Source organism: Pagrus pagrus (genome assembly GCF_965226575.1).
Source record: "Pagrus pagrus genome assembly, chromosome: 15".
Lineage (NCBI taxonomy): Eukaryota > Metazoa > Chordata > Actinopteri > Spariformes > Sparidae > Pagrus > Pagrus pagrus.
This window is the reverse complement of record NC_140199.1, coordinates 22,180,323-22,204,124: the sequence shown is the minus strand read 5'-3', so window position 1 is coordinate 22,204,124 and position 23,802 is coordinate 22,180,323. Positions and strand designations below refer to the sequence as shown.

General features: G+C 39.0%; 3 protein-coding genes across 6 annotated transcripts; 1 reads left to right on the top strand and 2 right to left on the bottom strand.

The window, feature by feature from the left end:
* Positions 1-384: 384 nt before the first annotated feature.
* agpat5 (1-acylglycerol-3-phosphate O-acyltransferase 5 (lysophosphatidic acid acyltransferase, epsilon)) lies at positions 385-16,505 on the top strand. Of its 3 annotated transcripts, XM_084376402.1 has the most exons (11): positions 392-1,244; positions 1,805-1,874; positions 1,970-2,085; positions 2,197-2,286; positions 3,362-3,452; positions 4,598-4,756; positions 8,557-8,680; positions 15,303-15,385; positions 15,499-15,600; positions 15,697-15,784; positions 15,897-16,505. In XM_084376402.1, exons 1-11 carry the CDS (start codon positions 1,026-1,028, stop codon positions 15,937-15,939), a joined length of 1,185 nt encoding a protein of 394 aa, XP_084232528.1. In that variant the 5' UTR covers positions 392-1,025; the 3' UTR covers positions 15,940-16,505. The 3 variants fall into 3 exon arrangements, with proteins under 3 accessions (XP_084232526.1, XP_084232528.1, XP_084232527.1); XM_084376400.1 differs by lacking the exons at positions 15,303-15,385; positions 15,499-15,600; positions 15,697-15,784; positions 15,897-16,505 and adding an exon at positions 10,600-12,668 and having other exon boundaries at positions 385-1,244; XM_084376401.1 differs by lacking the exons at positions 392-1,244; positions 1,805-1,874; positions 1,970-2,085; ... (2 more) ...; positions 4,598-4,756; positions 8,557-8,680 and adding an exon at positions 13,628-13,728.
* A 1,051-nt stretch (positions 16,506-17,556) lies between these two features.
* LOC311271040 (glutathione S-transferase 3-like) lies at positions 17,557-22,963 on the bottom strand. Of its 2 annotated transcripts, none has more exons than XM_084376405.1 (7): positions 22,936-22,963; positions 19,088-19,203; positions 18,865-18,916; positions 18,542-18,674; positions 18,315-18,450; positions 18,037-18,162; positions 17,557-17,933 (listed from the first exon to the last, which is right to left on the bottom strand). In XM_084376405.1, the coding sequence occupies exons 2-7, from the start codon at positions 19,172-19,174 to the stop codon at positions 17,799-17,801; spliced, it is 669 nt and encodes a 222-aa protein (XP_084232531.1). In that variant the 5' UTR covers positions 19,175-19,203; positions 22,936-22,963; the 3' UTR covers positions 17,557-17,798. The 2 variants fall into 2 exon arrangements, with proteins under 2 accessions (XP_084232531.1, XP_084232530.1); XM_084376404.1 differs by lacking the exon at positions 22,936-22,963 and adding an exon at positions 19,293-19,435 and having other exon boundaries at positions 19,088-19,199.
* On the bottom strand, positions 21,195-23,011 carry LOC311271039 (glutathione S-transferase 3-like). Its single transcript, XM_084376403.1, has 7 exons — positions 22,928-23,011; positions 22,725-22,844; positions 22,502-22,553; positions 22,173-22,305; positions 21,946-22,081; positions 21,668-21,793; positions 21,195-21,554 (listed from the first exon to the last, which is right to left on the bottom strand). The coding sequence occupies exons 2-7, from the start codon at positions 22,809-22,811 to the stop codon at positions 21,417-21,419; spliced, it is 672 nt and encodes a 223-aa protein (XP_084232529.1). The 5' UTR covers positions 22,812-22,844; positions 22,928-23,011; the 3' UTR covers positions 21,195-21,416.
* Between the last annotated feature and the right edge of the window lie 791 nt (positions 23,012-23,802).

The following is a 23,802-nucleotide window of genomic DNA, read 5'->3' as shown; positions in this document are numbered from 1 at the left end:
GCTCCAGAAATATTTTGTGGACTACAAAACTTCCTCAAACGTACCATCAGCATCGGGGTGAGTAGATAATTTTTTTGAATTTTTCCATTAAGACGGTCCTCTCTTGTTTGAGATGAATGTTTCTGTACATTGTCCCTGACAAATAAATGTAAGAAAATAAACAACCACTGTGATTTGCTTTTAAAAATGACTGTAAACAAACAAAAGCGACGTGTGCAATGTAATTTGTACAAAATTGTTGAAAATCACAAGTTTAAAGTTGCAGGAAACAGTGTAATAATCCTTTAATGTTGGAGCATATGGCACTCATAGTGCGCTCTCGCCCATTGGTTGGGCTCCGCTACGTCACTTGACCAATGGGCTTCGTCGATGTTACGGGGTGTCATTACGTAGTAGGGAGGCGTGTGTGACATTTGCTGCAAGGAGCTAGTTTACGAACAGCTAGCTGGATAAAGATGAAGAACTACGACAGGAAATAGAAAATATTTTGCCTTTTAACAACTGAGTCGACGTTTGCGTGACACTTTGTCATCGCAGCCACATTAGAGAGGACAGTTTACATCAAATGTAGCGCTTGGTAAAACTTCCTGTCTGGCTAAACACGTTAAATAGTCTGCTAACGCTTTCTTTTAACTTACACAGTAAATGTACGGAGTTTCGGTTTGAGGTTGTGCTCTGCTTTGCTCCTCTGAGATGTTGATACTAGTTAGATAGCTGCTGTTATTTTTTTTATTTTGTCTTGCACCATGGGTGGACGTTAGTGCTTAAGCCGACTTGGCTAACTGCGGTTTGCACACAAGGTTAAAATTAGCTTTAGCAAGCTAGCTCCTCACTTCCCTCTTGCTTGCTGCAGCTGCTTCCTCACTTTCTTATGCTGACTTGTCAGGGCAGGTGTGCTGAAAGTAGGCCAGGTGTGCTGTGGGATAGATAGGGTGCACTGTCGTTAATAACAGTGCGTAGTACTGAGACCTACGGTCTGCTTTCAGGGATTTTTTTGTTACTTTAGTGGAGCCTGAGGTGGGATCATGCTGCTCTCCTTGGTTGTGCACACATACTCGCTGCGGTACTGGTTGCCAGCCACAATCATGCTGGGGACAGCCCCGGCTTATCTGCTGTCATGGGGGGCATGGCGCTTACTTTCTACTGTCCTACCAGCGAGAGTGTATCACAAGCTGGACGACCGGTTGTACTGCATGTACCAGAGTATGGTCCTCTTCTTCTTTGAAAACTACACAGGAGTTGAGGTGAGTGGTCCCTCACTTCCTGCATGTAAAGTCTCAGTAAATCTGATTGTTAAAGAGGAAAACTGAAGTTGATAGCGTGGTCATTGGGGGAACCTGCAGGCTCTGAACTTGCAGTTGGCTTCCTGAAATAAAAATACTCAAGACCTAAACAAGATCTTGTAAAACTAGATGCACGTCTAGAAAGTCTGCATTCTTTTGCCCTTTTGTTGCCACTCCTTGCACAGTTGGTATGTTTGTACGTTTGGGTGTGCACAAAAGCAACAGTGATAGTTTTGTAGCTGGACAACCTTTGTCTCTGATATGATTTGTGTGATAAACTGCCCACCATGAGTAGATTGGAAGGGACCTTTTCATTAAATCCTCTTGGGCTTATTGAAAAGCTGCAGTCCACGATGGTTTAGCTTTTGTAAAAATGAGCAAAATCCATCCGTACTGGAGCCAAATCCCTGATGCAGTTTAAAAATGTAAAAAAAAAACCAAAAGGAATCATAATCTCATTGTTGAATAATTTTGCAAACTCACACGAAATCTGTAACATCTTTAACCTGCTTTCTCTCTAGGTTGTAATATATGGAGATATACCAAAGAACAAAGAGAATGTGATCTACCTGTCTAATCACCAATGTACAGGTAAAACATTTGTACGTCCTTCTGTAAAATCTCATTCTCATGCAAAGCTCAGATTGAAATTAATATCTAATCCCTACAAATGGCTTTCCTGGTAGCTGACTGGATCATCGCCGACATGCTCGCCATCAGGCAGAGTGCTCTCGGTCACGTCAGATATGTCCTTAAAGATGGACTCAAGTGGCTCCCGCTATACGGATGGTATTTCTCTCAGGTAATGCAACTCTGTGAGTATTTGAATGTTGTTTTGTAAAGTGCAGATGTAAATGAAGGTTCAACCAAAGTCCGGCACTGCTGTTGTCATCAGATCATATTTCTCTTATAGCATGGAGGAGCCTACGTGAAGCGAAGTGCAAAGTTTAATGAAAGGGCGATGAAGAAGAAGCTCCTCACTCAGACTCAATCTGGAGCACCAGTAAGTAACAAACTGTCTGCTTTCATGTCTTTTTCCCCAGAGACAAAAATGACATTTTCAGTGATGTTCAATAAGAAACAAGAACTTAGAAGACAGATCATATCCTCACACTGGGTTTTGACAAGTTTTTCTCATCCTTGCAAGCTTGTTTTTAAACTTTCACCAGTTAAATTTGCTGCAGAGCTTTCTACAATAATCTCCTCAAATTCAGTATTCAAAAAATTCCTTCTTACCCTCCCTATAATTAGGATGTTGACGTGCATAGTTTCTCACAGTGCAGGAAGGTTCACTAGCAGTGTGTGTTATTGTGTTTAAAGGGCTTGTTTTTAATCACTTTTTTGGATTTAGCAGTGGGGGATTAGTGTGTGTGTGTGTGTGTGTGTGTGTGTGTGTGTGTGTGTGTGTGTGTGTGTGTGTGTGTGTGTGTGTGTGTGTGTGTGTGTGTGTGTGTGTGTGTGTGTGTGTGTGTGTGTGTGTGTGTGTGTGTGTGTGTGTGTGTGTGTGTGTGTGTGTGTGTTTTCAACTCGAGGATACACTATTGAAAGCTCCGTTGGTCTACTGGTGAAAGTTAAAGGAAACCTAATAAGTTGTCATGATGACAAAGTACTTGAAATACGTAAGACTGAGGTTGGAAATAATGTGAATTATACTTAAATTCAATGCACTCATTTGATTAAATACATCTGTGCTGTAGTTTAACTAAAATTTATCTTGTCAACTCTATAGTTGAAGTAAAAGTTGCTTGCCTTTATTTGTGATTAAGTTAATTTTTAGAAGGCTACAACTTCCTGGTAATTATTAACTCTTTATAAAACACAGTGGCTTCACAGTGAAATGAGTGAAAGAGGGGGTACAGAGGGCATCACCAAAAACTGGGTTTTCAGTTCAGTTGAAATCCCAACTAACTAAAAGAAGAGTCGTTGAGAACTGCTTATTATTATAAATTCTGCACAGTGTTAAGTTTCCTTGTTACTTGCTCAACAAATCCTCTAAATGTTAAAAATTCCATTTTGGCCATTGCAATAAGAACCAACTCTGAAGACTCTTTCATCTCCCGTGTTTTTTCTCCCCACAGATGTACCTTGTCATTTTCCCAGAAGGAACTCGGTATAATCCAGAGCTCAAGAATGTTATCGCTGACAGTCAGGCTTTTGCTTCGAAAGAAGGTACTGGCATGATGATAGCAACCATTTACTGCTGTACTGCTGCATGCTAATTCAGCTCAGCCCACTCAGTCTGTGAAACAGCTGACTAAGTTTTGTTGTGTGACCTGTGATCACCAGTGCAAGCTACTGTTTGACCAATGAACAAAATGTGCATACAGAATTATAAAACCCTTGATTTAAAGGTTGAGTTTTTGGTTTACATTGTGCATTATTGGCATCATGTATTAAAGTTCAGAACTGCATAACAAAGTGAAATTTGTATAAAAAAGAAAACAGAAAAGCATTTCTTGGTAATTCAAAACTTACTAAAATATACCTCTTAGGATCAGTGTTTTTGTTTTTATATACCCCTTTGTTAACATAAAAACGACTTTATTAATTTTTATTGTCATTGGATTGGACATTACTGGTGTGTTGCCAGGAATTGTTCAACTTCCACTTAAACCGCTTATTAAATATTTCAGCTAGTGTTGGCTCAAAGTTTTGAGCAGTAAATGGACTTGCTGCTTCTGGATGACAGAGAATTTCTTACTCACTCACAGAAATGAGTGTGTGTTTGAAGGAGATGTCTCTTCTAGTTGTTTTTGCAGCATGAGTTGAAGTGAAAGTAACACATTTTTAATGGTGTTTATATTTAACTGTAATGTATGTTTCACTATCGTTTTAAGGTTTCACATATATAAACATGTTGCATCAACATGATATCATGATTCTATTGTGCAGTGTGGCGTTAAGGTCGGCTCCCAAACTGCATCCATTCGGCGGAGATTAAGCCTATCTCTCGACCACAGCTTTCAATATCACCTTCCCCCATTAATCCAAATAAATCTCTCTGGAGCACCGACATGTGCACATGACATTATCTGCTATTAGTGAGGTATTAGTGAGTGGAGGACAGTGCCACACCGACAACAGACTAGGCAGTAACTGACCCAAACACAAGCTTTCACATAGAATCACTGTGTTTGAGACTTTTCTAATATCATTTCTTTAGTTTTGAAGTATTTCAGGGGCCACCAGGATGTCTAACAGTACTTTTATTGTGTAGGCTCATATGCTTCATGTCCACACTGTTAATCTAACCGTAACATAATCTGATTAAATAAAGAATTTATTTATTTTATTTTGTTGTGTCCTTTCTGTAGGACTGGCTATTCTGAGGCACACACTCACACCCAGAATGAAGGCGTCCCACATAGCTCTTGAGACCATGAGGGGCCACCTGGATGCTGTGTATGACATCACCGTGGCCTACGAGGGAACGAAAGCCCCCGGTCAAAGAAAACCAGCACCATCAATGCCAGGTAAGCAAACCTTTTTAGGAAGAAGACTGAGACATTGGACCTTCAATGACTTCCTCTGTGTAAACCCGCTCGATCTTTTAAGGTTTAAACTCATACGGGACACATGCAGCTGGAATACATTTGAAAATGTAAGCTCACCTCCAGGTGACTCAATTAAAGCCAATAGGGTAGAAGAAGAGTGGAGAGGGAGAGGGAGAGGGAGAGAGGGAGGCAGCAGCTTTGTTTTACGTGTCCTTTCAATTAGGCCCGATCCCAATGTCCACACTCACAGACTCACAGAGTTTGAGGTGTGTTCCACAAGGATTTATGGCTGTCACGCTGTCAAATCGTCAAGTACGTGACTGCTCTCTCGCAGACATTTTGAGCCTTTAATGGCCACTTTTTCGTATGTGTAATGCTGTCCGGTTCCTATTTATACCATTTCAGCCTCTTGCAGTCTCTTTCAGTTGACGTCACCTGGTAAGTGTTTGACTAAGTCCATGAAGGCTCAGGGTCTAAAGCCTCGGGGGGGGCATTGAAATTGGGCCTAAATCTCACCACGGGACTCCAGAACGATTCTGTTCCGCCCAGTCATGGCTCCATTCCCGTTGAACTATTCACATTAATTAATTAACAACTTGTTGTTATTCCATTTGCTGCCTTAGAACCCATTGACTCTTGCTATTACAATGCAATCTATTTCCAGATATCCTATGTGGATGAGGAAACATGCATGTTAATGCAGATATAAATGCACACAGGGCTTATTGTGATCTGAATCAGATGGGGCCGCCTGAAGGTAATCCGGCTCTCATTGCAATTGAATCTCAGCTAAATGTAAATGCAGTCTGAAAAGCTATAACCAGGGTTCCTTGAAACAAAATTCTTGAGTGCATTAACATTGTTCATTGAAAGTGCTTGAATTTTTACTTAACAATAGTAAATAGGTTAAGATAAGATAAGGTAACTAACCTAGCCTAACCCCATTTACTAATTTTAGGTAAAGAAGTGTATATATATCATAAGAAGTTTAATATATGTATATATATATTATTTAAATTCAAGCACTTTTAATGAACAGTGTCTATGCTAATGCTTGTGAACACTATATAATTCTTTCCTTGCAAAAACGATTGAAAATTGAATGATACCCTTCCAAAGCATCGCTTCCTTTGACTCTGTGTACCAGGTTTGTTGATAAATCCGGCAGCCCTGCAGAGCAAATTTGCATATTGAGGTTCAATCACAGAGCTGCCAGAATCAACAAGAACGAAAATTATCAGTGCAACCTTCCCTCATGCCGGCCTCCCAAAAATGAAACCTGATTACAGTAATAGAAAATGCATGTAAATATCAGTTAATAAAGCAGGAGAGCAGTTTTTAACACCACATATAAACACAGTAACAGACCGTCAGCTACAGCAGCTGCAGCCTGCCTCTATTTTCTGTTAATCAGTCTATTCATAGACACACAGGCATTGTCTGAATGTATTGTAGCAACCTTGCAATGGTGTGCCCACCCTCTCAGTAATTAATCACACAACAAACATTACCTATTAAAAGTTGCGTCTTCCTGTAAACAGCATGACTGCGTGTTTTGACATTTTTGATTATTCCGTGTTCCCGGTTGTTCTACAAGCACCGTGTTGAATGTTTGAAAAAACATCCCGTTTCATTCAGGAATAAACATCAATGTGTTTCTAGCAAACAGAACAGAGAGAACAGAAAAGCATTCTTCTCATCACGCACTTCCTGGTCCCATGTGGTGAAGGTGACTTTAGTCATTGCACAGGGAGGTGGCAGTGACTCGAGGCTGCGTTCACACTGCAGCTACAAGAGTCTGATTCTTTTTGTTATAACTCTTAAACTTGCTGCTAATTGCAATAAATTAAAGTAGCTTAAAATAGCATTACGTTTCAGTGCCCCAGCTCCATCTTGTCGCTTTTGAACAAATGTTCGGACAAGATCAAATTATTGAATATATCAAATTATGCTGCACAACCACAAAACCACAGTAAATTTCCCTGAAAGTTTACACTTCACACGTTCTACATTCCTATCTTTGTAATTATTTGCAGTGTTTGATCAATCATCTCTAACTGGGACAGCTCAAACATGTCATTTTTGTGGCCGAGGGAGGAAAAAAAGATTGGCACTTTGTAATTTTTTGTGATTTTTATGAATGAAGCTCTGTGGCTCAGCTTTGCTTGTTATTATTTTTACTTTCGATTATGCTTTTCTCTAGCAATGTAATTACACTTAATCTCCTTGAAACTACAGGACAGGACTTTCATAGTCAAATTCCCCTGTGTGAATTCCCTCTACAGTTCATTACTTAAAAACTAAAAGTTTTTTTTAATGGAAAGGCATTTTTCATAATGATAGTTTAACAGACTTGGGGAGAAGACAGGGAGAATTGTTTTGTCTTGTTTTGGTTTAAAATCTTAATGGCATGTTAATGTATGACATCTGAATGCCTTGTGGGCGGCACTCATGTATGTACGATTTACTGCCCTTGTCATGTCAATCTAACGAGTAAGATCTGTTTTTTCCTTGCATTGTCGCAGAATATCTGTGTTCACTCTGGGATCTTCTCTTGGTGGAAAGTTATTCTGTTAAACACCTTTAATGACATTAAATGTGCTCCCTGCACCCCCAGGACCTGTTTTTTTCTCCTCCTTGTATCCAGACAACTTAAACGTGTGGTGAGCTATTCTGGAGAGTGATAGGTGATTGTTGAGTCTCAGTCCCAGATTTTGAAATACCAAATCAAATGAGACTCTTAAATAGCGGCTCCGACCAAACAAAAGCGCCAGTAATCAGCTTAACTATAGTTTATTAAAGGTATTTATATGAGAGGGCATTGTTGGTCGCGATGAAAAAAGACTTGATTTCCTTCAACAACACACATGACCTGCAGTGAATGCTCAGCTTTCTTTCAGGAGATTGATTTATGAAATTCTTTGAGTGTTACAGTGTCTTGATGCCAAACACTTGTTTGGAGTTGGAGCAGCTGAAAACAGCACTTCACCTCCTCCATATACGAGGAAGGAAGGTGGCCTTTTCATCCAAGAATGACTTTGGCTTAATCATGTGCGTCCTTGCATGTCTGTGTGTCTCTCTTCTTGAGCCTCCATCCACACTACCCAGCTTTCATCGAGTTGTCAGTGTCTATTAAACTGGCACATTTTGTGTCTGAAGGTCAATTTGAAGCTGCACAGCAGCTAACTGAAGTGCTCTCTCGACCAGAGAAGCAGTCTTTTGCTGCTGACTTCGATCGAGTTTCCTCTTTTGGCCGCAGAGCCAAGTTTCCTGATAATATTGCATGTTGTGGAAACAGGAACTTGAAGGTCTCTGGGGATACGCATGTAGCCTTGAGCATTCACACTTGTTACATTTTTATGTCTGACCTTCTCAGACACTTTGGTTTTCTTTCTTTACTCACTGCTCTGAGACAGAAAAAGTTTGATAGAGGAACATTTGTTTTGTAATGCTAAAACTGATATGAGGGTTTTTATCTCAGTTGTACAAATAAAAAATATTCAGTTTAAACTGATTTCAGATATTAAATTGGTCTTGACTGACTGGTTAGATTCTCAGAATGAAGAAGCACATCAGGTCAAATCTGTCAGTTTGACCACCATGCTGCTGCACCGGTCTTTACTCTCTTGAATCAAAGGGACTTGGCGTCAGAGTGTCAGAGCAGCTCCACTCCATCATTGTCACCTCGTGTTGATTTTAAAAAAGCTTACTGTACGTGCCGTTGTGCTGAAAGGCTTTTCCTGTTTTTGTTTAGTCTCTTTATTTTTTGTGTTTGACAGAATTCCTGTGCAAAGAATGTCCCCGCGTCCACATACACTTCGACCGTGTGGACATAAAGGAAATTCCTCCAGAGCCAGTGTTTTTCCGCAGGTGGCTGCACGAGCGCTTCGAAATCAAGGACCGGTAAGTGTGCGTGGGTGGAACAATTCATCATGTTGAAATTAGATGTTATTCAATCGATATATAAACTCGGTGAGATGTTTTTTGTTTTTGTTTTTTTTATGTTTTGCTTCCTTACAGTTCCACTTGTAGGGAGAGTTAGATATGTATCTTAGCGTCTGTATGACCTGGAAATAATAGTCTTATAGTTTGTTTTGTTGTGAAGTGTGGAAAAAAAATACCCCACTTTAACCATTATGTTTTCAAGGTTAGGAAAATGCTTGAATTTGCATACACTCCTTAACTTAATCTGGTGCCTGATTGCAAAGGCTTCAATAATCTGGAAATCTTTTGGTTTAGGTACCTTGAAAGTGCTTGAATTTTACTCTCCCCTTTAGTAACAACCAGTGGTGCTCAAACTGGGGGGAAAATGTGAAGCTTCACTAGAGAATAAATGAATCCAATTCGTGTTGGAACAATGACGAAACAAAAGAGCTCTTATGCTGTAAAAGAATACGAATTTGGGTTTGCAAGATTTATTCCAACCAAAATATCTTTTGGTCCATCTTGGTTTTTACCAAAAACTTTTATCTTTTGTCTAAACTAGGGCTGTCAGGATATCAGATTTTGGCCGAAGGAATTCACAATAGCGATTATTAAAAAAAACCCTTCAAAATATGAGTATAGGGAGACGGAGAGAGAGTCTGTAACCATAACTGTATAAGAAGTGTACAAAAAGAAAAATTACAATCAAATACTAGTGAAAAGGCAACCAAATGAACTCATGCTGAACATTTTTGGTGGATTATTCGCACAATGTTAGTATATGTGTATTATTAACATGAGTGAAACATAAAGGTCATGTTCCTAGATATTACATCAATATTTCAACTTTACTAAATATTGTTAATTGCTGATAAAACTCTGTTTAGTGAAAATTGATTTGAAATTTGTTATTTTTTAAGCAAAAAAGTGAAACTTTCTGTGGTTGGAGCTTCTCAAATTTGAATATTTGCTGCTTTATTATCTACTGTAAACTTAACATCTGTGGGTTTGGGGCTATGGATCAGAGAGAACAAGACATTTGAATAAGTCAACTTAGACTTTGGGAAATTTTGATTGGCAGTTTCCACTATTTTTCTGGCATATTTAAATCAGACGATAAAATAGGATAATCCTTTATCAGTTGCACAACGTGGAAATTTACGTTGTAACAGTAGTAAGGGGATAGTAAAAAAGAGATGAGCATCAATAAAAAAACAATAAATAATATATGAGTTAAAAAGCAAAATATGAATGAGAGGGAAATAAAGCGGTAGCAACAATATAAACAAAAAAACAAACCATTGCACATAGGAATATTGAAATTGCACAGCTGAATAATTTATCACCCAAGTCACAAAATTAAGTCAAAAAGTCGAATAATGAAATGATGTTGCACAGTATGAGTTTGATATTGCATGGTTGGTACATGTTAGTATTACAGTCAGTCAGTTCTGATGTGTGTGTGATCTACTGGCAGCAGAGCTGGTTGTTAAGTCTGAGCAGCAGGTAGGAAATACCTGCGATATCACTCCTATTGGTCAATAAATTAAGAAAATGGATAATGAAAATAATAATTAGTTGCTACCCTAAAATCCATTTCCATAACAGACAAAGTCCAGAACCAGTCGGATAGACTGACACTGTTTTGAAATAATAGTTGTTGTCTTAAAAATATTTGGATATAGAGAGTTAGAAAGATCTATTGGACACCAAATTGACAACAAAAACCACCGCACTGTGATTCAGCTGCAGGATTTGTGCTGTAACTGCTGTAAAAATCCTGATGTGAACTTTCGTCAGACAGGTTTTTGTTTCGTTCCACTTGGCAGTTTCTTTTTCTAGTTCTCGCGCATTTCTAAGACAGGCTGAATTCCTGAGAGAGTTATCTGTCTTCACAGGCTGCTGACGGATTTCTACGAGTCGGAGGATGCAGACAAAATATGCAAGTTCCCTGGGGAAGGCAAGCCGTCTCCTCTGAACCTCTCTAAAACCCTCCCATCAGTGGTTATCTTGGGGGGACTGACACTGCCGTTACTTCTGACGGAGAACGGCAGGAAACTGTACGTGAGAACCTGGGTGTACGGGACGCTGCTGGGCTGGCTGTGGGTGAATGTTTTTCCTTAACGAACAGCGGGCAGAGGCTTCCACGGTGAGACGCACAAAAGACACGGAGAAATGGTGCCATTTACCTGTATCTGATCAACACCAGGTGTGTTCCAGATGCAGAGCAGCGTCTGATCAGAGGCTCAGAGATTTATCCCACTTCTGGCTCACTGTTGACCTCAAGCTGAAAGCTGAATGGAGATGCAGAGAAATGTTAAGCTTTTTGTGCTACTTGTTCCCTCGTGTTATTTGGATTTGCAGCCTGAAATGAAGAGAAAACATGAATGGATTTGTTGAAAAGTATTAGATTTATCAAAAATACCCCCCTATTAAATAAAAAAAAACTATATATGAAATATTCCCCCCTTCATCAGATTTAGCAAAAAATAGTATTCTTGCATGCTAACTTTCCCATCAAACATTGGCCAGCGTTAAAGCTCTTATATCACATTTATTTTTTAAAAATCAAAACATAATGATCATGGTCAGCTACTTCATGTAACTGACACAGTATAGTCATGATAGATCTCTAATTGTTAAATGCACTGACTCATTGACATTGGTTGTAATGTGTTATTTATGCCAAGTCTCATGTCAGGAGGATTATTATGCACTTTGCTCATGTAAAGTGATGTTTTTTTTTTACATCAGTAGAACAAAATAAATAGCCTGCATTCCTCTATAAGCATGACACCAGCTGCATTGTTTATCATAAATATTCATACTTGCATCACTTTTCTGAAAATGAATGTAGCCGTTGTTCATTTATGCAACTATGAAAGAGTAAATGTCTTTTAATTTACAATGCCAAGATTCAGATTTTACTGATATTGATATCCTTAAAAAAAAAACAATCTATATATTTTCTTTGTCTCTGATGTTGCCACAGCTCGTATGGAGGAATGCATGTTAAAATGATAATGTTCTACCAGTGTAAAATATCACTTCAATGTTAAAATGTCAGTCATTGCCAAATCTGGTGTGTTTGCCATGATGTTCTACATGTTTTAAGTTAAGCAATACTTGTTTTAATGCCAGCCCAGATGACAACAGAGCAACTTAATGTCTTTTTCATTTTTCTTTGGACTATATGGATTCTGATTAAATTTTTTCTAATGGTTCCATAACTTTTATATGCATATTTACTTTGATTACCATGCTACGGCTTACATGAAAGTATTTACCTAGCAAAAAGCTGACAAAGCCATGTTAACAGTATATCACAGGTTCCTGTGCACTCAAAGCCATTTGTATTATAACTGTCACTGTATTGTGAAATGCACTGTATGTCCATTGTTGTTGTTTACTGTGATGAAACCATTGCATTTTCCACGAGTCACTTTACATGTCTGCCGTCTTGTCTTCCTCTAAAGTTAGTCTTTGATATGTTTTCCTCATGTTGATGGTACAGTAAATCTCATGGTTTTTACATGTTGCTCCAATACCTCACTTGAATAATCCTTCCTTTTTCTTAAATGACCCTTGTCAGACATTTTATAGTCATTTTTATCCTGACAAGATCAGACTGTAACTCATCAGGAAAATCTATGTAGACAGTATTTAAAATGCCAACGGATTTTTGGAAATGTGTGCCTTCTCTTTGGAGGAGCTGGTCCTCAGCCCTCTCACAGAGGGCCACAGTGGCTCTTTTCCACCAGGTGACTGCATGGAGGCGCTCTGCGGGAGCTGCTGCTCACTGCAGCATGTGGTCACATTGTCTACAATTCATAGTGGCTTATTTTGCTCTAAGAATGCATTGATTTACACTTTTTGAGGACTATTATTAAATGATGAAACCTTTAATGTGTGTAAGTTCTGGAAATGAGGGTCACAGTGAAATAAAGTGGTTTTTATTTGGGGAGAATTGAGTTTTCTGTCTGTTGTCTTACAGTCCTGAACACATAAAACAAGCATCTACTGGCCCTCTGTGCAGGAGCAATGTAGACTGAGTTAAACCTGCTAACTTAAAGTGCCATTTTTGTAATGCACGATCACATCAAATGAAACATTTTGGATGCCTTATACATAATTTTACGTTTTTCTTTTATTTAGTCTAAACTGATTTTCATGTTAACATTCGACATGATGAAAGCTAGAATTTTGACAGAAGTCCTGAAGGCCTTAAATCGCCAGAGGGACAGATGATGGCCAGATTAAATTTGCTGTTGTGTCCATATCAATCATCCACCTCCACACCTGACTTAATGCTCTCTGTCCTTATTGTCACCTCCACAACCACATTAAGTACAGCAGACACATGGCCGCATTAGTGCAGTTACATGAGCACAGACCATCCAGTATTACTAAGTTCAAATAATACTACATGTCCCTAGGTTTTCTGTGTAATGTCTCAAATATGTTGTCGTACGGAAGGTAACTGACTGAAATGCATGTTTCATAGTTACTTTTTGTGCTTTTTCTTCGGTGGGTCAGACAATCAGCATATGCAGTTACAGAAACTTGTAGTTCTGAACAAAACAAAGTTAGTGGTAGAAAATCAAGATTTGTGGCTTTCTGAATCGCATATATTGAATATGAATAATTTATTTGAAAATTATTACACTCAATTCAAAAATCTGTCCGTACTTATTGAGATAAAGACCAAAACAATACTCTCAGGGATAAAATAATTTGAGTCAGAAAATTAACTGAGTGATAAAAAAATAGAACTTGTGAATTAAAACATCGCAGAGACCGTTTTTTTTATTATTATTTTAAGTTAAATTGCGAACAACAATGTTTTTATCCACCTTCCGGTATTGATTTCCTGAAATACTACTTTCCCACTTTATCAAGTGTCAGCGAACATAGCACAAACCAAAGCCACGCATGCGTGTTACGATTTTAGGGCAGTAACGAGGAAGTGCAGGCACAAATCTAAGGCAACGTTTGTGAGTGCTTCTACGCACTTGTTTGGACTCAAGGTACGTATTAAACCAAGACGAATTAAAGAGCAGTGTGCTATTAAAGGGTAACAATATGTACTTCACATGAAGTACATTTTTAGCGTGAATATTCGTGTACATTTATTTATCTGTACGCTTCCCATGTTGCTGTATATTTTAGTCTTTAAAGGTCCCACAGCGACATCTAGAGATCTGTCAGAGTTACTGCTGCTAAACGCGGACAACAGGATCGTAGCTGTGAAAGTGTTACTGTGCTGAAATGAGCTTAACTTGTTGGTGTTAAAATCTAATTAGCTAGGCTGGTTGTTTAAAGAAGAAATATTATTATATGTTTTTTCAAGGAGCTTAAAATGAGACAACACTGTATTTCCTTAATAGTGAACTACTACTATGCTTACTTGCTTCACTGGGGAGTTTTATAAATACTTTTAGAAATTCAAGTATTAGTTCAACTTAAAGGTTGAATATGTAGAATTTTTATTAAAAGCAATATTTTTTTAAAAATAATACATCCACGGGGCGTTTTGAGGGGTACAGAATGAAAGTATTGCTTTTCCATAAAAATTTTTTTTTTAGTCTAAATTAATATTTTTAACATTTTTGACGGGCTCGACAATGACTTTCTGTCACGTTCTGTTTACATTTTACCAGCCAATAGTGGCTGTAAATTGCGGGTTGCCAGTTGCTCCGCCGCAGCTACTGTAGGCTGGCACTGGGTGAGATGGAGTTTGCTAATGTAGCTGTTTGGGAGCCTCAGAGAAGACAGCGTTATTTATCTCAGCAGCTGAGTGACCAGAGAAGGGCAAAGTCGAGGGTCAACATAGGTAGGCCAAGCATGGAGTCAATGGACTGCAATGAAGGAGTTTAACGGCTTCAAAACGCACGCCGAAATGGCTACGTTTCTCCTCGACCGGTAAGCTAACTTTCATGTTTACTTAGCTGTAACGGCTAACGCTAACGGCTAACGCTAACGGTAACTGTCAATCAAACTGTCAGTCAAACAGGCTCGAACAGACTCCGGTCTCCTGTAGGCTACTGGGCCGGGTCTGTTCGAGCCCGTTTGAACTCATCCCCTCCGGCAAATCGCACCATATTGCAGAGCAGTTTGACTGACAGTTACCGTTAGCGTTAGCCGTTACAGCTAAGTAAACATTAAAGTTAGCTTACCGGTCGAGGAGAAACGTAGCCATTTCGGCGTGCGTTTTGAAGCCGTTAAACTCCTTCATTGCATCCCACGATCGCCCGTTTAAACAGTTTCCAAGCTGCTTCATTGGTGTCAGAGTAAAGACCCGACCCGGTCCGATCCGCGTATTAAACTTGTAAATGAATGTTGCTCTGTTCTGGCTGCAGAGGTGGGTAGTAACGAGCTACATTTACTCCATTTGTTTATGTTTTGATGGAGACACTTCCAACACAGGCTCTGTCACATGACTGCGTTTCACCAATCACGAACCTGGCAACCCGACTGCTGGAATTATTTTTTGTTGTTGCGACTACGACCTCGAGACACTAGATGGCGGTGTTCTGCTCATTCTCCATATTATACCTTTAAATAACAAAAACAGCTGACTGCTCTGTACGTCTGTTCACAGCTTTGTGATGGCCGTGGACTGGATTGGATTCGGCTATGCCGCAGCCATCGCCTTTGGAGGATTTATGGGATACAAGAGAAAAGGTCAAAAAGTGACCCTTGATGATCTAATCTATTTATTTTGGCTATTTTAAAGCCCAACCAAAGAGTATTCACTGCCACGAGATTCATGATTATATGTCTCTGTTTTATTTTAGGAAGTGTGATGTCCCTGATGGCTGGTTTGGTTTTTGGCGCGCTGTCTGCTTATGGGGCGTACAACATTTCTAATGACACAAAGGACATCAAGATCTCCTTGTGTGAGTACGGCCAAGCCCAATGTAATGTGCTGATTTTTTCAGAGAATTTGTTACAACATCCAGCCAGTATAATTTCATGTTTATTCTTTATTCCAGTGAGCTCTGGATTCCTTTCACTCGTAATGGGAATGAGATACAAAAAGTCTGGGAAATTAATGCCTGCTGGCCTGATGTCAGGACTAAGGTCAGAGTCCAACGTGATCCACATGCAGAAATCCTTGTTGAGCAATTCAAGGATTGTGAAATAACACGTTTACCCTTGCTGAGTTAATTAGTTTTGCTCCCTCTTCCCACAGTTTGTTGATGGTGTTTCGGCTGTTGCTGCTCATCATGGTGTGACTGGAGGAATAGCACTGACCGCAGGGAGAGCTTTCTGTTCCTCAATGCAGAACCCTTGTTTTAAAGGAGACATCATTCCCAGTTAGCATAACAAAACTTCTGTTTTGTGTGGTAACTCAACTTTCATGTGACCAAAACCTTACAAAAGCTCAGCAGATTTAACATCAACTACTAATCCAGTTGCAGTGATTATGATTTGGTGAATCAAGCTGGGGGCTTTTATTTTGTTTGTTTTTTGTATATGAGCATGTGACTGAACAAAGATGTCATGATTTGAGATTAATTACCACAGGTTTACTTACTCACTACATGAGCTTTGTGGGTGCTTTTGTTTGTCTTGGCAGAGGTTTACAGTGAACACTACAACATCAGTTTTGCAGGCTGCTACGCTGTCAATGTTATTAAGCTGAAATGTTCAAATTACTCAAAAAAGGAACAACTTTGACGACTAAGATTTGTATTCTTGACTGCTCACATGCTACATCTTTAAACAGATTAAAATACTATGTCATTTTTGTAATACAAACGAAACTGAATAAATGAACGTGATTCTTTTTTGTACAAGATGTCCAAAGTCCAAATTCTGATTCCAGTGAAAGTAAATTCCTGCACACACTTTTCAACTCTGCATCGATAGATTTATTTAAAAAGGTCAGCATTTTGGTCACAAGATCTCTCTCTAGACACAACATTCACAGAGTGACAGGGTTTAAATACAGCCCACAGTTACATTAGGGATAGGACAAGAATGATAAAGTTGATTGTGGTGAGTTTCATTATGGCCAGAATCCTCAGATGAATGACTTGAAAAAGCTGTCTGCCTCACTGACCTACAGTCCTATATTGGTTTCCTGATTAAATTTGAATAGCCTATGCCTGTCACCATGGCCGAAGGCATGGCTTGCAAGTTAAATTGGTCAAATCCAAACTAAGAAACGACAGTGAGATGAAGTTACCACCATTTATTTGTCCTTTATTTGTGCAGGAAATGATTCATGATTACTTATTTAAGATTCATTATTTGCTTTTCATTATAATTATGTGTGTCCTATCTGTGATGTAATTAAAATATTTGTTTCTGAACAAATTGTAAGGTTAAGATGATTCCAGTATGTTTTTACTGCAATTTTATTTTTTATTTTAAAGTTTTCAGACTGTTTTGATGATTGATATCGTGACTCGCACTTGTGTTGGACCGGACAGTCGTTACATACATTTTTCATATCCTCCCATGCTACATTACAGTCTGCAGTTGTCCACAGTCACATGCAACAGCTCACCAAATCAAGATCCCCATGAACTGTCAAAATCAGACAATATTTATTATCCCTTACACCAAGGAGACAACATTAGACTTTTAGTATTATATACACAAGATATGGGCAGAAACACTGTCACTGTGTGAGTGTTATGTCTTCAGAAAGCTCTTCGTCGACCACTTTTAATAATCCTATCTATGCAGAGGTGAAAACTGTGGGTGGAGGTTTACTCTTTTTCACATTTGATTCGCTGGAACCCAAAAAAAAGAGAACAGCAAGTGCTGTGTTGCCTTTGAGAGTCCAAATTAAGGCTGAGAAATAAACAAGACAAAACAAAAACACAGCAGCTTCTCAGAAGTTCCTTAAAAATAGAGACTTTATTTAGTAGAAGCTTCACATTAAAACATCCATTTAATGTTATAAAATATTACAAAGATTTCTTTCATACTAAAAGGTTTTGTTATTTCAGGATGGTTAGTGCAGTTTTCATCTCAACATAAACCCGCAAATGTAAGTGCTAAACTTGTTACACAGGCTGTAATTGCATTATAAACCATTCACACTGCTGATGTGAGGAGTGTACCAGAACTTGTACAGAGCTCATGGCAGTGACTTGATGTCAAACACCTCCATGACGGTCTTCACGTACTGATCATCTGGCTGCGGCTTCCTCTTGCTGTCTGGCTTCAGGAACTCGTCGATGGCAGGAATCCTGGTCATCCTGCCCTGGAAAGACTGGAGTGAAACACAAAGTTATACTTAAAACAAAGTATTCAGTTTTGGATGTAGTATTATTAGTATTAAAATACTACAATAGGAATGATTTTTACATGTTTACCTTTATGTTGCGAAAGTCGCCAAGGATTCCAGTAAATTTCTCCTCCAACATCAGGGTGCATTCAAACAGCAGCACGTCTGCAACACTTATTTTACCTCCCACCAGGTAGATCTGCCCAGACAGCACCTGGCAAGTTTGTCAAAGACACACAATCTCTTGTTTAGGTATCATAAATGATATATAATTATCAGCAGTTCAATTTACAATCTTTACAGGTTTGTAAGCAACATGAATCAGTTATTAGACCACACCATTTCACACAGGAAACACAGTGATACCTTTTCGAACACTGGAAGGTAGCGCTCTGTTGCTTTAGCTTCAATGTTGGCCAGTTTTGGTTTTGGATCTGGAGTGAAGGGCAACATCATGATCATCTCCATGAGATCCATCACTCCCTCTGAGTACATGTTGATCCTGAGGGAGAGCACCAGCGTACACTGTGACACACTCATCTACTGAGATCACACAATCAGCAAAGACACTGTGTAAAAGAAATGGAGCATACATGACACGGTCTTTGAGATCTTTTCCATGAAGATTGTACTTCTCAGCGATGTAATTCAGGATGGCCTTTGTCTGAATAAGCTTCATGCCATCAATCTCCACCATGGGAACTTGCTGAAACATGAGATCTCCATCTGCAAAGTAAACAGCAGGAGCAGTAGCATGTGGTCAAACATTAATTTACCTTCTGGACAATATCTCTGCCAGGTCAGATCATATGTGGGTTGAAGTTAACAGACAAAGTGCAAAGCTGAAAACTAATCATGTGACTGGGAAACAGGCCAGAGACACGATTTCAGTTTCAAACACCTTTTTTCAACTCACCACTGAGGAGTTGTTTTAACTGGTCACGAGTTGTCAGATGCACCTCGTCAAACTGTCAATGACAAATTACAGAACTGATTTAAGACACATTCAGGAGGTTTGTGCTTCCCAGAACAGAACAGAACAGCACAACAGACCTCTATTTGAGATTTGACTGGATTTTGTCGTTTTAATTGTAATAAAAGCAAAGTTTCAGATTAACATCACCAAACCCTTCACTTACCTCCACTTCTGCAACTGTCAAAAGCCAGCGGATTGACTCCATTTTCCCTCTCCCATTGAAGTAGTGCAGCACAACTTTTCCAGCCATGACCGAGGAATTTTGGTGATTAAAACTGTAAAAAGAGACAAAACACCACGTATTTTTTTTTACCCTAACGCACACAACATTACCAAAACTGACTTTAAGTATTTGGGGAGGTACCTACCTGCGGACTGCTGTGACTGCCGTGGAGAAATCCAGGTGTGGTGGGCAGAGTGAAGTTTATGTCGTTATATAATGCTGGAGCACCCGAGAAAATCCTGAAGACGTCTGATGATTGCTGTTGATTGCTATTGGCTGGATCCGGCCAATAGAAACGTGACTCATTAACATTTACCGCTAGACATCATGGGAAAAAATGTATCTGCTACCTGTTTTCGCTCAAAACACTTTTTGATAAGTTTGAAGCATCGACGTAGTTCATGTTTATGGACGCATGAGGTGACTCGTACACATCACAGCGAACAGCTACATAGTAGACACCATGATGCTAAGTAGTTGTTGTGTACCGCACTATATATAAGCCATATCTGCTGGTTTTATGTCCTCATTACTCCTTCTTATAGACTCTTGATTTTCTAAGTTACTATTTACCGTTTCTGTAACGAAGTCTCTTAACATAAGAATTTAACATGAGTGTACTCGTACAACCACAGTAAGCATCTTGAATCTTGAAAGATTATGCCAGAGCACTCAACTTTTAAGATGGTGGGCAGATGTCAATCAGGAAAAATACATTATATGTGTGTGTGTGTGTGTGTGTGTGTATATATATATATATATATATATATATATATATATATATATATATATATATATATATGTATATATATATATATATATATATTCAGCACACATATATATGTTATATATATTGAAAGTGGCCTACTCTGAAATATAGTGTTATTCTTTAAACACAGGAAATGGGTGGAAGGCCATTTGATTTGTCATTTTTCATATTTTTATAAAATTGATGATGGTAGCAGGGTTGACGCCATGGTAACAAGGTTTACAGGACACACATTTTACTGTTGTTTTACTTCCAGAGTAGCATATTAGTGTTTATACTTAAATTGTTGTATTAGTGAGGTTAATTAGTTTTTAACAGGTCCGAAAGATTTTCTTCTAAGGCCGTTTGAAACTGCTGCATCAACTTGCAGGTTGCGTTTCCCTGCTGTAATGTTGAATTTGAGTTGGTTTTAACTGCTTTTTATACTGCTGGGTGGTTTAACCCACAGCAAAGCCTTAAATAATATAAGGAGAGTGTATATTTATAGCATGGCTGTCTTTTGAGAAGTACGTATCTCTAAAAAGATAACTTTTTTTGAGGTTAAAAAAAGTTTATTTGGTTTAGGAAATGTTCAACTATTAAAGGAACACTTAATGCTTCAGTTTATCGCAAACATTTGAAGTCAACTGAGATGTAGTGGCATAGAAGTAAAAAGCTGCATCAAATGGAGATACTTCAGCACAAGTACTTCAGATTTTTCCGTTCCTCAATGCACAACCCTTGTTTTAAAGGAGACATCATTCCCAGTTAGCGTAACAAAACTTCTGTTTTGTGTGGTAACTCAACTTTCATGTGACCAAAACCTTACAAAAGCTCAGCAGATTTAACATCAACTACTAATCCAGTTGCAGTGATTATGTCTTGGTGAATCAAGCTGGAGGCTTTTTTTTTTTTTTTTTGTATATGAAAGTAAATTCCTGCACACACTTTTCACCTCTGCATTTATTTAAAAAAGGTCAGCATTTTGGTCACAAAGCGGTCTCTCTACAGACACAACATCCACAAAGTGACAGGGTTTAAATACAGCCCACAGTTACATTAGGGATAGGATAAGAATGATGAAGTTGATTGTGGTGAGTTTCATTATGGTCAGAATCGTGACTCGAGACGGTCATGAATATCTTCAGATGGAATGACTTGAAAAAGCTGTGTGCCTCACTGACTGACGGTGCTATATCAGAATCAGAATCAGAATCAGAACTCCTTTATTAGTCCTGCAAACAGGGAAATTGACAGAGAAATAAACAAGACAAAACAAAAACACAGCAGCTTCTCAGATGTTCCTTAAAAATAGAGACTTTATTTAGTAGAAGCTTCACATTAAAACATCCATTAATGTTATAAAATATTACAAAAATTTCTTTCATACTAAAAGGATTTGTTATTTCAGGATGGTTAGTGCAGTTTTCATCTCAACATAAACCCGCAAATATAATTGGTAAACCTGTTGCACAGGCTGTATTTGCATTATGAATCATTCACACTGCTGATGTGAGGAATTTAAAAGGGGAGTGATTTTAAGTCAAACACCTCCATGACGGTCTTCACGTACTGATCATCTGGCTGCGGCTTCCTCTTGCTGCCTGGCTTCAGGAACCTGTCGATGGCAGGAATCCTGGTCATCCTGCCCTGGAAAGCCTGGAGTGAAACACAAAGTTATACTTAAAACAGAGTATTCAGTATTGGATGTGTATTTTGGTACACTGATTTTATTGTTAAAATACTACAATAGGAATGATTTACATGTTTACCTTTACGTTGGGAAACCCGGCAAGGATTCCAGTAAATTTCTCCTCCAACATCAGGGTGCATTCAAGCAGCAGCACGTCTGCAACACTTATTTTACCTCCCACCAGGTAGATCTGCCCAGACAGCACCTGGCAAGTTTGTCAAAGACACACAATCTCTTGTTTAGGTATCATAAATAATATATAATTATCAGCAGTTCAATATACAATCTTTACAGGTTTGTAAGCAACATGAATCAGTTATTAGACCACACCATTTCACACAGGAAACACAGTGATACCTTTTCGAACACTGGAAGGTAGCGCTCTGTTGCTTTAGCTTCAATGTTGGCCAGTTTTGGTTTTGGATCTTTAGTGAAGGGCAACAGCATGATCATCTCCATGAGATCCATCACTCCCTCTGAGTACATGTTGATCCTGAGGGAGAGCACCAGCATACACTGTGACACACTCATCTACTGAGATCACACAATCAGCAAAGACACTGTGTAAAAGAAATGGAGCATACATGACACGGTCTTTGAGATCTTTTCCATGAAGATTGTACTTCTCAGCGATGTAGTTCAGGATGGCCTTTGTCTGAATAAACTTCATGCCATCAATCTCCACCATGGGAACTTGCTGAAACATGAGATCTCCGTCTGCAAAGTAAACAGCAGGATGTTAATGTGGTCAAACATTAATTTACCTTCTGGACAATATCTCTGCCAGGTCACATCATATGTGGGTTGAAGTTAACAGACAAAGTGCAAAGCCGAGCTGTAAACTAATCATGTGACTGGGAAACAGGCCAGAGACACGATATCAGCTTCAAACACCTTTTTCAAACCAACTCACCACTGAGGAGTTGTTTTAACTGGTCACGAGTTGTCAGATGCACCTCGTCAAACTGTCAATGACAAATTGCAGAACTGATTTAAGACACATTCAGGAGGTTTGTGCTTCCCAGAACAGAACAGAACAGCACAACAGACCTCTTTTTGAGATTTGAGAGGATTTTGTCGTTTTAATTGTAATTAAAACAAAGTTTCAGATTGTCATCACCAAACCCTTCACTTACCTCCACTTCTGCAACTGTCAAAAGCCAGCGGATTGACTCCATTCTCCCTCTCCCATTTATGTAGTGCAGCACAACTTTTCCAGCCATGACCGAGGAATTTTGGTGATTAAATCTGTAAAACTGCAAAAGAGAAAACACCACGTATTTTTCACTATAATGCACGCAAAATTACCAAAACTGACTTTAGGTATTTGGGGAGGTACCTATCTGTGGACTGCTGTGACTGCCGTGGAGAAATCCAGGTGTGGCGGGCAGAGAAAGTGAAGTTTATGACGTTATATAATGCTGGAGCACCAGAGAAAATGCTGAAGGCGTGTGGGGGACGTCTCATGATCGCTGTTGATTGCTATTGGCTGGTTCCGGCCAATAGATACGTGACTCATTAACATTCTACCGCTAGACATCATGGGAAAAAAGCTAACCGCTACCTGTTTTTGCTCAATACATTTTTTGGTAAGTTTGAAGCATCGACGTAGTTCATGTTTATGGACGCATGAGGTAACTCGTACACATCGCAGCGAACAGCTACATAGTCAACACCATGATGCTAAGTAGTTGTTGTGTACCGCACTATATATTTGCTCCGCCTCTCTTTGTCTTATTAGATGTGACACCCAGGAAATTGTTAGTCTTGTTCAGCCTAAAGTGTAATCATACTTCTACGCGACTGTTTTCCCTCTAAATGTTTTTAATTCTTGTCATTCCTGTTCATATACAATATATTGATAATTAAGAATATGTAGTTTTTTCTCTGAGATTGTTTTCAGCCTTGGCGTATTTAAAAAAAAAAGAAGTATATTTTAGGTACAGAAGGTAATGAGTGTAGCCTACATCATGCACCTTACTGCCACCATAGCTGCTGCACCTTACAGTATAGAGATGCACTGTATTCATGCATGGGTGGCATTAAGCTTGCTCCGCTACTGAGGGATTAATCTCTACCAGATTAATCTAGTTGGTCAGAATCTACCAGAGCTGCTGTGCTCACTGTGGTGCAGCTGTTGGCGACACGTGGGAAGAGGAGTGGTGGGTAATATTGTAACATTTTTGTGTTTTATGAAAAACCACACAAGTTGAA

Excerpts from the sequence above, each read along its gene's own strand:
- agpat5 (XM_084376402.1), top strand. The coding sequence starts at position 1,026 with ATGCTGCTCTCCTTGGTTGTGCACACATACTCGCTGCGGTACTGGTTG. Across the intron at positions 2,287-3,361 it reads AGACTCAATCTGGAGCACCA|ATGTACCTTGTCATTTTCCC; the intron begins GTAAGTAACAAA and ends TTCTCCCCACAG. Across the intron at positions 3,453-4,597 it reads GGCTTTTGCTTCGAAAGAAG|GACTGGCTATTCTGAGGCAC; the intron begins GTACTGGCATGA and ends TCCTTTCTGTAG.
- LOC311271039 (XM_084376403.1), bottom strand. The coding sequence starts at position 22,811 with ATGGCTGGAAAAGTTGTGCTGCACTACATAAATGGGAGAGGGAGAATG. Across the intron at positions 22,554-22,724 it reads TGACAGTTGCAGAAGTGGAG|TTTGACGAGGTGCATCTGAC; the intron begins GTAAGTGAAGGG and ends TGTCATTGACAG. Across the intron at positions 22,306-22,501 it reads GTTAAAACAACTCCTCAGTG|ACGGAGATCTCATGTTTCAG; the intron begins GTGAGTTGGTTT and ends TTTACTTTGCAG.
- LOC311271040 (XM_084376405.1), bottom strand. The coding sequence starts at position 19,174 with ATGGCTGGAAAAGTTGTGCTGCACTACTTCAATGGGAGAGGGAAAATG. Across the intron at positions 18,451-18,541 it reads GATCTCAAAGACCGTGTCAT|GATCAACATGTACTCAGAGG; the intron begins GTATGCTCCATT and ends GCTCTCCCTCAG. Across the intron at positions 17,934-18,036 it reads GCGACTTTCGCAACATAAAG|TCTTTCCAGGGCAGGATGAC; the intron begins GTAAACATGTAA and ends GTTTCACTCCAG.